At 43.5% G+C, this 14382-nt stretch overlaps 1 protein-coding gene across 4 annotated transcripts in view; it reads right to left on the bottom strand.

Moving 5' to 3' along the window:
- Positions 1 to 14382, bottom strand: part of SLC9A9 (solute carrier family 9, subfamily A (NHE9, cation proton antiporter 9), member 9) — a 656333-nt gene that overhangs the window by 337266 nt on the left and 304685 nt on the right. For all 4 annotated transcript variants that reach the window (XM_010858137.1, XM_010858138.1, XM_010858139.1 and 1 more), the window contains one exon: positions 4820 to 4958. In XM_010858137.1, coding sequence (XP_010856439.1) covers positions 4820 to 4958 — 139 coding nt within the window. The remainder of the gene's footprint in view (positions 1 to 4819; positions 4959 to 14382) is intronic.

The following is a 14382-nucleotide window of genomic DNA, read 5'->3' as shown; positions in this document are numbered from 1 at the left end:
AGAAAACTCTGGTGGTGATAGTTTTAGAGGAGAGAACCAATTCTCAGACCTGACTGTTTCTCTTGCTGAGACTCCCTTTGAAGGCCCGCATGAGTCATGCTTCATTGGGGGCTGAACACGGCTGTAAAAACGCAAAGTGGTCTTGAGACTAAAAAAGATGTCTTACTAAGAGGATGAAGTCAGCTAAGTGGAGACACAAAACCCCTTAAATTTGGCCTCAACCCTTTGGGTGTGCCCTTCAGGAGACTGGCAGATCTGGAAAAATAAAGTCAAGGAGAGCATGTCTCATGGAGATGCTGCCAGCCGGTCACTCCCAGGAGTGGCCTCCCAGGCCACTGCTCCCCAGGGAATGCTGGTCTATGGACAGATCACCTTGAAGAGCCTTTTCTTCTCTTAGGGATGGAAACTGGATCAGGAGGAGCATTTTTGTTCAGTGATGGGGAAGCTGCCCAGGCTCTCTTTGCATAAGTAGGATAGAGGAAAATGTGTATTATTTCTAAGTCAAGCAAGATGCCCTTTGACGGGCAATTGTTCATTTTGGCCAAGATGACACTTGGCCAATCATCTATAAATTGCAAATAGAACAAAGGCACAGTGATTTGAGCCTTGCAGAGAATGGGCTACGGGGAGATGATTAGGAGTATGTGATGGATGGTAAAGGGCTACAACTGCAGTTGTATCCACCATTAGGCAGAAAATGCCCTGACAGACAAGGAAATGTTACATTGCAATTTTATGTTTCTGGAAAAAATCTAAGAGAGATTCCATCTTAAGAGATGTTTAGCAGCCAGGCAGGGGAGCAAAAAGCATGACCTCTGGAGTTCAAGATCTGGGTTTGAGTCCTGGCTTTGCCAGTCACTGGCTGTATGATTTCTGACCAGTATGATAACCTCTCTGAGCCTTATTTGTATCCAAGGTGAACTGGCATAAGAATAATACCTATCCCCACAGTGTGAAGAGTAACATGAGATGACATTATTAAAAATGTTTTGTAAAGTCTTAGAAAGCACACAATACCAGGATTATATCGTGGTTGGGAGCATGACCTCTAAAAGGCAACTCTACCTGGGCTCATATTCATTGTATCAGCTTAGATGTGTACCTTGGCCACACTGTGCTTTGGTTCCCATATCTGAAAATGGGCATAAGTAGTACAATCTACCTTCTAGGTATATAGAAGAGTGCCTGGCATGTGACAATGGATGTGTAAGTTTTTCAATTAGTGTAATTTAAGTGAATCTGTTTTGTGAAATCTCTTTTCTGGAAAGAGATTCAGTAAGGATATGGAAGCAATTTTTTATCAGGAGGAGCACCCCTTTCCCCAGATCTGATCCAATGTCAGGGCAGACTTCCAGTCTCCAGGAATTTTTTCCCTTCTCTTATCAAAATCTGTTCACTTATGTGTTCATACATTTCCTGCACATCAGGCAGAGAAACGTTCCAATCTCAGCTCTTCTGCTTCATGCCATCCCTGGGGATGAAAGCCTGGGTTTAAGTCCTGGCCCTAAAATATCCTAGCTGTGTGGCCTTGGACAAGTTGTCTAAAATTATGCGTCAGTTTCTTCAGCTGAAAATTGAGAGAATACTAGTATCTCCTTGCCAGGATTCTTATAAAAACTCTCTGAGATAATCTATGCAAAATATAAAAGATAATAGGTGGCACTTGGTAAGGTTCTCAACATATATAAGATGATATTAATATCATGCCCATTATGACTGACATGTGTGACTCAGAGTGAGCTATGAATACTTAATCTCCTTATGTATAAAGCAGGAATAATAATAATATGTCTTATAGGGTAAATTCAAATGAGGAGATATATATAAAGACACATGCTAGACATTCACAAAATGTTGTGATCATTACTATTGTTCAGTCGCTAAGTTTTGTCTCACTCCCTGCAACCCCATGGACTGCAGCATGCCAAGCTTCCCTGTCCTTTACTATCTCCCGAAGTTTGCTCAGACTCATGTCCATTGAGTTGGTGATGCCATCTAACCTTCTCACTATTATTCAGTTCAGTTCAGTTGCTCAGTCGTGTCTGACCCTTTGCGACCGCATGGACTGCAGCACACCAGGCTTCCCTATCCATCACCAACTCCCAGAGCTTGCTCAAACTCATGTGCATCAAGTCGGTTCCGCCATCCAACCATCTCATCCTTTCATCCCCTTCTTCTCCTGCCTTCAGTCTTTCCCAGCATCAGGGTCTTTTCCAATGAGTCAGTTCATTGCATCAGGTGGCCAAAGTATTGGAGCTTAAACTTCAGCATCAGTTCTCCCAATGAATATTCAGGACTGATTTCCTTTAGGATTGACTGGTTTGATCTTCTTGCAGCCCAAGGGACTCTCAAGAGTCTTCTCCAACACCACAGTTCAAAAGCATCAATTCTTTGGCACTCAGCCTACTTTATGGTCCAGCTCTCAAATCCATTATGACTACTGGAAAAACCATAGTTTGACTAGATGGATCTTTGTTGGCAAAGTAATATCTCCTTTTTTTCTGTCTAGGTTGGTCATAGCTTTTCTTCCAAGGAGCAAGCACCTTTTAATTTCATGGCTGCAGTCACCATCTGCAGTGATTTTGGAGCCCCAAAAAATAAAGTCTGACACTGTTTCCCCATCTATTTCCCATGAAGTGATGGGACCAAATGCCATGATCTTTGTTTTTTGAATGCTGAGTTTTAAGCCAGCTTTTTCACTCTCTTCTTTCACTTTCATCAAGAGGCTCTTTAGTTCCTCAAATGATCATTACTATCATCATTACTATTTCTCTACACCAAACAACACGTAACCTCCATTGTAATTCCCCTTAATGATTATGAGGCAAAAAAAAAAAGAGGAGTAGTGATCAAGAGTGTGGTCTGGGCATGGTCTGTGTCTTGGTTTCATACCTTGGGTTTGACCTTGGGTCTACTTCCTAGTTGCATGACTTTGGGCTTATGCTTTCTAAGCTTTTTTTTTTTCTGGAAAAATAGCATCTGTGTGATATGACCATTGTGAAGATTAAATGAGGTATTACATGTAAAACAAGTAGGAGGTGATACGTCAGGAGGCCTGACGTATCACCAGTACTGGGTAGATTGTTAATCATTGCTTTTTTGTTGGAAATCAACCCTACCTATTCTGACTTACTTTTGTCAATGGAGTTGACATTCTCCAGGGTTTCCAGGACAAAACTTTGGGGTGGTCTTTTGATTTTCTCCTCTTGTTTATCTCATAGAACCAACCAATCACTGAGTCCTAGAGGGTCTTCTACATTGACCTCCTTTCTGACTTTCTCCTACAGGTCATGATCACAGTTCTCTTTGATTTCAACCTTCCTCTTCTCATTCAGTCTTCATACCAGTTCCTTATTTATGTTTTAAACACAAGACCTTCAGTGTGTCATGATCCTTGGAGAAAACTTGAATCGCACATTGTGGACTATAAAGAGATGCTCAGGCTCCTTTGAGTGGCACTCCAAGGTACTCCACAAGCTGACTCCTTCACACTTGTGTCTGCTCATTTTGCACTGCGCACCAGCCCGAGCTCTAAGGTCCTCCCTGGGACAACTGCTCTAGGTCATGTCAGTGCCGCCCACCCCTGACCTTTGTGAATGCTGATCTTCTCGTGAACTACCTATGTGGTCTTTTCCTGCATCTTACCTATCTTTCAGGTCAAGCCTGAGTCCCCTCCCCTGCATGTAAATCCTGCTTTTCAGGTTATTTTCCAGAATCATCAGATTGGCCAAGAGTCTGTTGGACTTTTCCAGACACGGTGGCCTCATCCTTATATTTTTATAACCTTAATAAGGTGGCTGCAGCTTTAGCACTCACCTTCTATCCAACTCTTTCTGTAGAGTTTGTCTTTCCAAGCCTGTCATTAGTTGGAGGCAGGGTCCATGTTTTATTCATATTCTGACTTACCTGAGAAAGCTTTAGTAGAACCTAGCCTTTTAGCAGTTGCTCAGTGAACTGTTGGGTCAGTCCTCATGGAAAAAGAGTCCAACATTTTGCTTTCCTTGCCTTGATCCCTGACCTCTCTTCCACCGTTCTCCTTTAGTCCTTCCCTTTCCCCCCAAGATCTCTAATCCTTTGCCCTGCTTCCTCTCTCTGGACTCTGTTAAGCCCACATACTTGACATTAGCCTTCTGGTTCCTCCTAGAATCTGACATTTTTGTCCCATGTAACTTCTATGAGTGAGGAGACCACCAGACAAGCTTCTTTCCCTGACTCAAGTTCTCTAGGAACTCTACCCATCCTCCCACCTCTCTGCTGAAAAAGAGGGAGTGGGATGACACAATTGCCTGGATATGGCAAGCATCATTTCTAAGTTGCTTGCTGTTCTTCTTTCATAAAATAGCTATGGATACTCGTTTAAACCCACAATGATTCTTGATTTAGCCAACCTTCTGAACTAGTGATTGATACGAGTTTACAAAGGATGCAGAAAATACTTACTATGTCACTCTTGAGTCAATCCTGTTTTATTCTTGACTTTGGATATTCACTTCTTCTTCTTAATCTTAATATAGCCAAGCCTGATATCCCCCTGGCCACCTGTATTCTTAGGTGGGAATTTTTTAAGACTGTTGATATCTTGGGATCAGATAGTATGAGCAGTGCTAGAATTGGCCTTGGGCAGGAAAAGAGCCGGGCCCCTCTTCCACTGGTATCAGCCTATGCTTCAGAATCAAGATGGCCCCAGTGGTGCTGTACTGCACTTCAACAAGACCATCTAGCCATTTCCTGCTCTGGAGTTTGTTAGTCCACAGAAACATCCCAAGGATGTTGCCTGCTCTTAACAGTCCCCAGCTTCCCACACACAGACAAAGGATATCAGTGCTGTGACAACAGCGTATGCAGACCCCATGGCAAACGAGCCGGCGAAGATCCCCAGGAAATTCCCCACAGACTGGAAAAATGCTGCGGCATCAAATGTGTTTGGATTCTCCTTGGGACTGTAAATGGATATAGAACTGAAAAGAGAAGAGGGTGAAGGTTAGTCAGGGACTCCTATCTCATGGCCCAAACACCAGAAGTCAGAATTTAGCACCCAATTTTGGGAAAGACACCTTCTCCTATGAGGTTATGTGCCGGATGGAAGCATTCAGTGGCAACAGATGAGGACAAGGAGAGGCGAGAAGGCAGAAAGCTTTCCCCTTCCTTATAGCCCAATCCCCTGGTATCCATATATTGTTGCCAGTCAGTAAACATTTTTATATTGGAAGGGTCATAAAGAATATTGTTTCTGAGCAAACTAGGCATTAAAACATGGTAGGTATGTATGGAATCTGCTGAGGAGATAGATAACTGTGAATTATTTAGTGGCCATATGTCTTCGTGCTGTTATATATTCACAAATGTTCCTGATAAAAAGTGCACTTTTATGGCCTGTGCACAAATGGGCGATACAAATCACAGCGTGCACAAAATATTCTGCCGTGATCTTGTCATAAACCACAAAGCATTGCTCCTCTCCAGTGTAACCCTTCAGAAACAGAGCCCAGACGACATTCAGAGCATCACAGGATTAACCTCTGGGGAGAGACAAAAACCCTCATTTTCCCACCGAAACAAATGGCAGCAGCTGCCTGAGGTCATCTTTTATGCCCCGATTCTGGGGGCTGACAACAGATTTATATCCACAGAGAAAAATCAATCCACCAATAGGTGGTTTGTTCACTGAAATATTTTTGAAGACGTCATATTTGCTGTTTTTTTCAGCCAGGGCCTCAAACCCTACAGTGTTGATGTAAAGGACAAGGTGTGACCTATTTTAGGAAACATGAGCTCCATCTTGTAGCATTAACATGACAGATGTGCTAGACCCAGTAGTGTTGGGGAGACTAATAAAGTCCCTTTTCAGGTTTTTTTTTTTTTTTTTTAATACACGTTCTTTAAAACTAATCAGACAAAATCAAGAGTTTCTCAGCAGCTTCTGGAAGGAACTTAGTAGCCCTGTAGAGAGCGAAGAGGATACCAGACACACTGACTTGAGATTAGACAGGTGTTTACAGAGATGTAACTGAATCTTTTATGGCTTGGACAATTAAAGTATCTTAACTCTCTGACCTGACTTTTTGTGTCTGGAGACTAAGAGAGTTAAGAGAGAGCAGGGAGAGTGGATTCCAATTCTCCTCCAGGAAAATGTGTGGCATAAAAAAGGTAGTTTTAAATGTTTCTAGTTTTTCCCTGGATGTCTTTAAACCCCAAAGTAGGCCAAACACTTCTGCTTTGATCACGTAATTGGATAAGGAAGATAAATGCGGATCTCAAATGGAGCCCTGAAATGTATGCGAGAAAGGGATTGCCTTTGAAGTGTTTTTCTTTTTGTAAAGTGTTGTGCTTTGCAGGAAAAAAGGAAACGCAAACCCACATTTGGGTCCTTTGTGGCTGACAGTCCTGGGAAAGGGTATAAAACCCAGGGCCATTCTGAAATTCAGTGCCCACAGCTGTGTGTGTGTGATGTGATCTGAACATATTTCTTCATTTCAATGAAGAAATGATAGTGACGAGAAAACATTTCAGTTGCAGTCTGCCTTTGAAACACAGGTTTTTGCACAGTCACACTCTTTTGTAAATAATTCTATTAATTCCTAAGGTTGCTTCCAGCAAATCTGATCCTTAGAACAAGCATCTCTTCACCCCCATCTCTACCTTCACACTCCCCAGAAGAGTTTTGTCTGTCCTGATGCTTCCCCAGTTTGAAGTAGCACCATCACATCTTTTGGCCATATTCTGTATGATTATTTACGTAATGTTTGTTTTTAAACTAACTCATTTTTATTCAAATGCAAAACCGAAGTGTTAGTTGCTCAGTCATGTCTGACTTTTGCAATCTCATGGATTATAGCCTGCCATGCTGCTCTGTCCATGGGATTTCCCAGGCAAGAATACTGGCGTGGGTTGCCATTCCCAGTGCCATTCCCACTGGAGTGGTAGCAAAGACAAGGAGTCAGAGAATTGAGGGTGGAATCCCAGGTGGCTCAGATTGTAAAGAATCTGCCCATCAATACAGGAGATGCAGGTTCGATCCCTGGGTCTGGAAGATCCCCTGGAGGAGGAAATGTCAGCCCACTCCAGTCTTCTTGCCTGGGAAATCACATGGGCAGAGGAGCCTGCTGGACTACACAGTACATGGAGTTGCAAAAGAAACAAAATGTGACTAAACAACAAGAAAGGTAGAAGCATAGAGTTATGTCAGGAGACTGAGAGCACGTGTATGAGCCCCGGTGGAGGGTAAAGGCAGGTAGATGGCATCACTCAAAACTTTAAACCCCACGTTAAGAATATACAAAAAGCCCTCACATTTACATAATGCTTAGTCCTCTTATGCCTGCCTTATAACTGTGTTTGATCTGATAGCATCTCTGCCAGGTAATTAGGGCGCGTATATTTATCTTTCCTCCCCTTGCCTTTTTAAAAATAAAATACAGCAACTAAGAGTCAGGGAAATAAAGATCACTAAGTTCCAAATGTAGATTTCTTCTTTCTACCTTGAAAAAGTGATTTGTTAGAAGGAAAACCTAAACCCGCGTCAGCATAGTTGAGTGAGTGTGGCTGTGATGTAAGGCAATTGGAGTTCAGGTACCAGAGCCTTACATTTCACGCCCGGATGGGACATGAGCAGCGCCCTCACAAATGCAGGCAGAGTGCAGAACATGCTGGATGTTGTGTGGGGCAACAGCACCCCCTCTCCCATTCTATGAGCAAGCAAGAGACAGGGCTTCTCCTGGCAACCTGCTTTCGTGTCTGGCTTCTGCTCCAGCACCTAAGCTTTGCGGGATCTGGTCTGGGTCTTGTTCTTTGTATGCCCAGGACACAGGCCCATGGCAGACTATATAAAGTCTGAGGAAATGAGGGCAGACTGACTGGAAGTCAGAGGGGAAAAAAGGAAGAAATGCAGGAAGGGAGGAGTCTTGCCAAAATGAGTCATCTTTAAAATAAATCATCATCTACAGATTTTTATTAGGCAGTGACGATATGTAGATATAATGAAAATAGTCAAGGACAGGGAAGCCTGGCATGCTGCAGCCCATGGGGTTGCAGAGTCGGACATGACTGAGCGACTGAACAGCAACAATATGTTGTCCTGTTGTGGTTACTTTTAAGGTCACCAATTCAAGCCTGAAGGGGACACTTGAGATTCTTAACTTGAGCTTCAAAGATCTGATCCTTCTTGGCTGTATGGCCTCGGGTGAGTTACTTCATCACTCAGGTTCTGTTTCAAAGTCTATAAAATGGACATAGTAGTACTTGTGCTCCAGAAATGTGTAAGGATATGAAGTATATTTAAACACCTATATATATATGGACTTCCCTAGGGTGCCCAGTGGGTAGGACTCTGAACTTCCACTGCAGGGGGCACAGGTTCGATCTCTGGTCAGGGAACTAAGATCCCACATGCTACAAGACCAAATAAATAAATGAGATGGAAAAAAACCCCAAAACTCTTATATATGTGTCTTATAGGTTGTAGGGCCATTCATTGAGTGCTGATAATGTGCACAAAAAATAAGACTCTCAAAGAATGCTGCCCATCATCATCACCACCACCATAATTGCATCATCATTATGCTAAGACCTTCCACAGGCTCACAGTGACAGACAGCAGAGTGCGCAGGCTGAACCAGGCCTTGGTTCCAGGCATGGGCTGATGGGGTGCGGCTCCCCTCCCAGCACACTGTGCTGCAGAGGACCTAGTTGCTTCTGCATGGGAACGGAAGGGTCTCCAGGGAGGAAATGGCCATAGAAGTGATGCTAGTTGGTTTTGTGTGGAGCTCTTGGCTCCATGGATGAAGGAAGAAAGGAGCATCCTCAGCAGCCTGGACAACGATGTGCTCCAGGACAAGGACAGGCCAGTACACCGAGCTTGAGTCACATCTCCCCAGGTTTCACGGGGGACAATCTGCAGGCAAAACTCTCTGGCTTCTGGTGAGGGATGAAGCCAAGAAAGAAGGGGCCTTATAGCCCAGGGATGTTGAATTTCTGCTGACTGCCCGGATTTTAGGAAATTATTCCTCCAGTCTTGAAGCCCTGGCAAAGGAGGCATCTTTCTGGGCTCCAGTTTTCAGCTGCAACACAAAGCCTCTAGATTATGCAGCAGCAGCTACAGAGGGTGTTTTCAGAAACAACCAAGAGTTTGGGTAGCATGTGTAGTTTTCCAACCTCAACCTGACAGAGGAAGGATGATCACGTTCCAGCCAGCCCTACTGCTGATTTCAGCACTTTGGACTTAAAAAGTAAATCCCTCCTCCCGTGCACCAAGGGAGCCGTTTGAACAATTAGTGGGGGCAAATATCAGACTGGGAAGAGGTGGGGAAGAAGAACTGGATTTTGTGGTGCTTGCTCTATGGGACACCTCTCTGAAGATGCACTGTTTATAGCATAATCTGGTGAAGGTAGATCTGTGATATGCAGATTTCTGGAAAAGAATATTTGAGTTGGATACAACCAATATCCTTGAAAATAACATGACCAGAACTACACAGTGGTGTTTAAATATTCATCTTATAAATTGGAAATAAGGCCAGGTTATTGATTCATTCTGTTCAGGAACAGATTATTCAGCAAAAACTAGTTTGATGATCGTGTATTGCATCCAGTCTCAGAAATAAATGTATGTATCTTTTATTCAAAATTTTTGAAATGGATGAAATAGCCTACATTTCTTTGAAGAGAGCAACATGAATAAGGATCACAGTGCTCACTGTATCATTTAAGGTTCACAGACACGACTGAAACTCCAGTGTTCTCAACAGCCCATCTTTTCATCTTTCTGACGTTCCTACAGGGAACCCCCTGGCAGCTTAGGTAGTGTTAAGAGCATAGTACCTGAATCTGAGATCTGAGTGAGAATCTTAGCTCTGCCACTTACTGGCTGTGTGACCTTGACCAAATTACTTAGACTATATGCCCTTCAGTTTCCTATGATGATGATTAAAAATGATAATAAAATGATGGTAATAATAAGTATACCTATCACATAAGGTTGCTATGAGAATTCAATCAATTAATGTTTATAAAGCATTTGAAATGGTACCTGGTACAAAGTCAAAACTAGATAAGCATTTCTTAGGTAAGTCATCCTTCTTCAAATAACCCTTCCTCCTCCTCCTTTTACTCTGTCCTCTTCCTCCTTTTTCTCCTTTTGCTTCTTCTTGTCCTTCTTCATTGTCTGTTCTTTCCCTCTGTCTCTTTCTATTGAACTGAGAGATTGGTTTAGTTCTAAAAGAAGTAACCCAAACTAGATGTCCAATCAGTACTACCTCAAGCAAATTAGAACTGAGATGCCATTAACTGTCTCACACTGACTAGTCCCTGGTCTAGAATCTCTGGGTATCAGGTATCATTTGATCTTACAAATCGTTTTGTATATAATGGAATGTGGTGTATCTTCTCAATAAATGCCACTGATGAGGAAGAAGGAGAAAGAGGTACGGAGGAGAAGAAAGAAGAAGAAGAGGAAGCAGGGGGAAAAGTGTTGCAATCATGCTGAGAGTGACGATGAGATCATATATGAACAGCAGTCTGTAAATGGAACCACTGTCCCTGCTGCCAATGACCCCTTCCAAAATGCTGTGCATCTCCCCACTCTGGATCCTATTGAGTCATCTCTCCTGATTCTTACAATCTTTTCAGGACCACCCAGTCTCCATCACCACTCCCTCCTGTTACTCTGCACTGCTACTGCTACGTTATTTTCCCCATAATTACTCACAGACACTACTCAACAACCTCCAGCTCCCGGGCAGCCATTCTTTCATAAAGACGCTGTCCCTCTGATTGGCCCTCCCAGCTCCCACAAGCCACTCATGGTCCTGAGTGCCTGATTGGAACAATTGACTTCTGTGTCTCCCAGTTTAGTCTCACTTCTCCTGTTAACATGAATCAATACCACTTTAAAATTTTAAAAGGAAAGTTTTAAGCAAATAGATTGCATTCCTTTTAGAATTTCTATGAATGTCATCAAGAAAAAAATGGGAAGATGATTACCATAGCCAAAGATATACCAAAGGCACTTCCATTTTCTCTGCCAAATCTTTAATCCCTAACAGAAAATATTTAAACCACTGTCCCAAGTGTATTACAGAGTTCTTGATTAGTTGGGACATATATAGGAATTTTTTTTTTTTTTTTTCCTAATCACTGCTTCCCATTGTACTGTATGGAATCCTTCTTTGTGCTGGATATATAGTTCTATTAATGATGTCTTGGTCAAATTCCATTATTCAATTCTTTTCAGTTATCTAAACTTAGTGCTGTCTAGCTTCAAACCTAAATCTTCAAAGCAAGATTCTTCTCCCTGCAGAATATTCTAAAGCAGAGAGCAGGATGATTTGAAAGGGAGGAGAGACATGTCCCTTTACTCCCACTTGGGCACCAGCGCCCCCTAGTGTCAGAGACATGGAGGAAGGACAGGGAGCCAAGCTGTCCACCTTTTGCTTGGCCACCATGGACAGGGTACCTGATCTCACTCTTGTTCCTGCTTGGTCCCTTTCTTGGAGGTCCCTACTTTCACAGTGACACCTCCGTTTTATTAAGAATCCCGTCCCGCCCCGCCAGGGGCCACTCAATTTTCCTTCTGCCCTGCCAGTTATACACATTCCCAGCCCTTTTCTATGGCTTGGATTAGGGGCCACTTGGACAGATCACTGGCTTTCACCTTTCTCTTGATCTGTAGTCCTCTTATTTGGGGCAGCACTGAACTCCCTCCAGGGACCATGGACCACTGCTCTGGGTGGGCTCACCTTGCCCACTCCCCAGACACACCAAACCAGGGAGCCGTGCTGACACAGAGGATTCCAGCTGATTCCTTCAACAATCTGTAGGCCAGTCCCTGTGTTCTGCATCTCTACTCCAAGAAGCCACACCCAAGAACTCCCTTCCCTGCTCTGTTTTGAGAGGGCCTCAGGCTCTCTGCAGCTTCCTCCGCTGGGGATAAGCTGGAAGTCTTCTTCTTGCAAGCAGCCCTCGTCTGTTTGGGTGATTCTAATGGGGTCCCTTCCACTTGACTTAGGGGAGTGGAAGCTCCCTCATGGGGAGGGATAACAGCTTCACACCTCAAACACTGCCCTCTCTCCAAGGAGGCCCCCTTTCATACAGTTATTTGAGACCAAGAAGATGGGGTAGGAATTGGAGGAAACAAGGCCAATTCTTTGCCAGTGAAGCCTGTTGGGAGGTATGTGTTTCTTACTGCTGGGGAGCCCTGCTGCTTCTTTTAGAATGGATGCATTTAGCTACTTGTGTTTTCAGTTCTGCTCCTTACACCCAGTTTGGAAAACAGGAAAAAGCCCATAGGCTGACACATTTTGTGACCTTTATTCTGGGTGCTTCTAGTTTCTTTTCTCCCCAGCTATCTAGAGTTGCCTGTTATTATGCTCTGAAGGATACATTTTAAGGAGAACTACAACACAGAGGGGTGATGGAAATTTGTAAAAAGTGCTCTGTTTGGTTGGCCCTGAGTGTCACAGGTAAGAAGCAGAGTAGAAGAAAAACTAATTACAGTGCTATTTTGCGTTTAAAATTTTTATCGTCCCCCTAAAAAGAAACAAGTGGATCCTTATCTATTATTTATCTTTTAATAACTGTACCAACCTGCCCTTTCTCAAGAAGTTGCTTAATTATGAATAAGGAATTGATTTTTATGGGGCCAAGAATTGTGTGTACACATCAGAATTCATCCTGGCATCTGCTCACCCATTATTCTGGCTTATGTTCTGCCAAAGGCCTCTGAAGCTCTGTCAAGAGAACCTGCTGTAAAACATAATGACTTCAGGAATTGGGGGCATTCCAGGCACCCTGGGAGGTTAGAAGAGCTGCCTCTTAATAATAAGAGGTTCTGGCCAGAAGTGTGCTGAGCTTGAGTTAGAACTAGGGTTTTACCTTCCCCAGGGCTAAAGACCCTGTAGGGCAAAGAGCTGTGTTTGGGGAGGCACGTTAATTAACTCTTTCAGCTTCTAAGGATTGTTTGGTTCATGACTGCTGACTAAGAATCCAAATTCACTCCAAAGAGTGATTTTCCAAATCCTCGACGAATACCATTTTGATATCTGGCACAACAGAAAAAAAGACAAAGAGAACTCTGTGGGAAGTATGAGTTAGTATATCATGGCTGCCCTCAGAATAATACAATCTCAGACTGAATTAGCAGATTCCTCCCACCAACAAATATTTCTTGAGTACCTACTACATGCAGACTTTGTTCTAGACACTAAAGATACAGCAGGAAATACAGCAAAGCTTCTGACCTCATGTTCCTGACATTCAAGGGAAGAAAACAACATAATAAATAGCTAAGCAAATAGATATTTGACTTAAGGACAGAGACAGAAAAGAGAAGGAAGCAGCATGAAGGCATGGAAGAGATAGTGATGAGGGTGCTGGTTTAGTTAGGGTGGTCAGGAAAGTCTTCTCTGAAAAGCACTATTGAATGGAGTCCTATATGAGGATGATGGGAGGGGTTTCTAGTCTCGGAAGCAGAGGCGGTATGGCTAGAGGGAAATGGGCCGGGGAAGGGTGGTAGGAGACAGGCTGAGATGGGGCTGGGACCCGGTCTTATGGAAGCTTCCAGGACATTGTTAGGACTTAGATTTTCCTCTAACGGTGAAAGGGCATCTAATGGAGGGTTCAGGGTAGGGGAGCATGTTATAGAGCATTCCGGGTGAAGGCTGCGTTCGTAGGAGTAGAGGAAGCTGGACAGGAGTGGGCATGACCTCGCTGTACTCTCTCACGGCTGCAGCAGACCAGGCCTTTCTTCACTGGACTGGATACCACCATCTGAACAAAACCTGAAAAACCACAGCAGATCACAGGGGGAAGAGTAGGATGGTGGGGAAGAGGATGTAAGGAAGGAGAAGAGTTTAAATGATAGATGCATTTAGCAGAAACAGGTACAGTGAGCTGGCCTCATTCTTTATGTTTCCAGAAGGAAAGATAAAGTCTACAAGTAAAGCATCAGAGGGAGAAGGATTTCAGCTTTATATTCTATTTCAGAAATTTCCTAACTCTTAGATCTGATGGAAAATGAAATGGGATCTTTAAAAGGTAAGTTCTCTGTCACTGGAGATGCTTAAACACAGAATGAAACCATTACCTGTCAGGGTGCTATGGAGAATATTCATACACTAGACTGTTGGATAACATGGCCTTGAGGAACCTCCCGCCCCCAGAATTAATGACTCTCTATTTTCAGCATTTTCCAGAACTCTCAGGTGAGGGATAGGGGACTTGGTTTTCTGTGCTACCCAGATCCTGCCACTGGAAACGGCTGAGCAAGGGGCATTCAGCAAGCAAGGGGCAGTAAGTGGAGATGCAAGGAAGACGCCGATGATTTAGGTTGGAGCCAGGTTGATCATGACATCAAGAACAGTTACAAATTTCAGCAGGGAATAAAGTCTT

Source organism: Bison bison, unplaced genomic scaffold, assembly GCF_000754665.1.
Source record: "Bison bison bison isolate TAMUID 2011002044 unplaced genomic scaffold, Bison_UMD1.0 scf7180017864384, whole genome shotgun sequence".
Lineage (NCBI taxonomy): Eukaryota > Metazoa > Chordata > Mammalia > Artiodactyla > Bovidae > Bison > Bison bison.
Note: the sequence above shows the minus strand (reverse complement) of the source record. Positions and strands in the feature narration are given on the sequence as shown.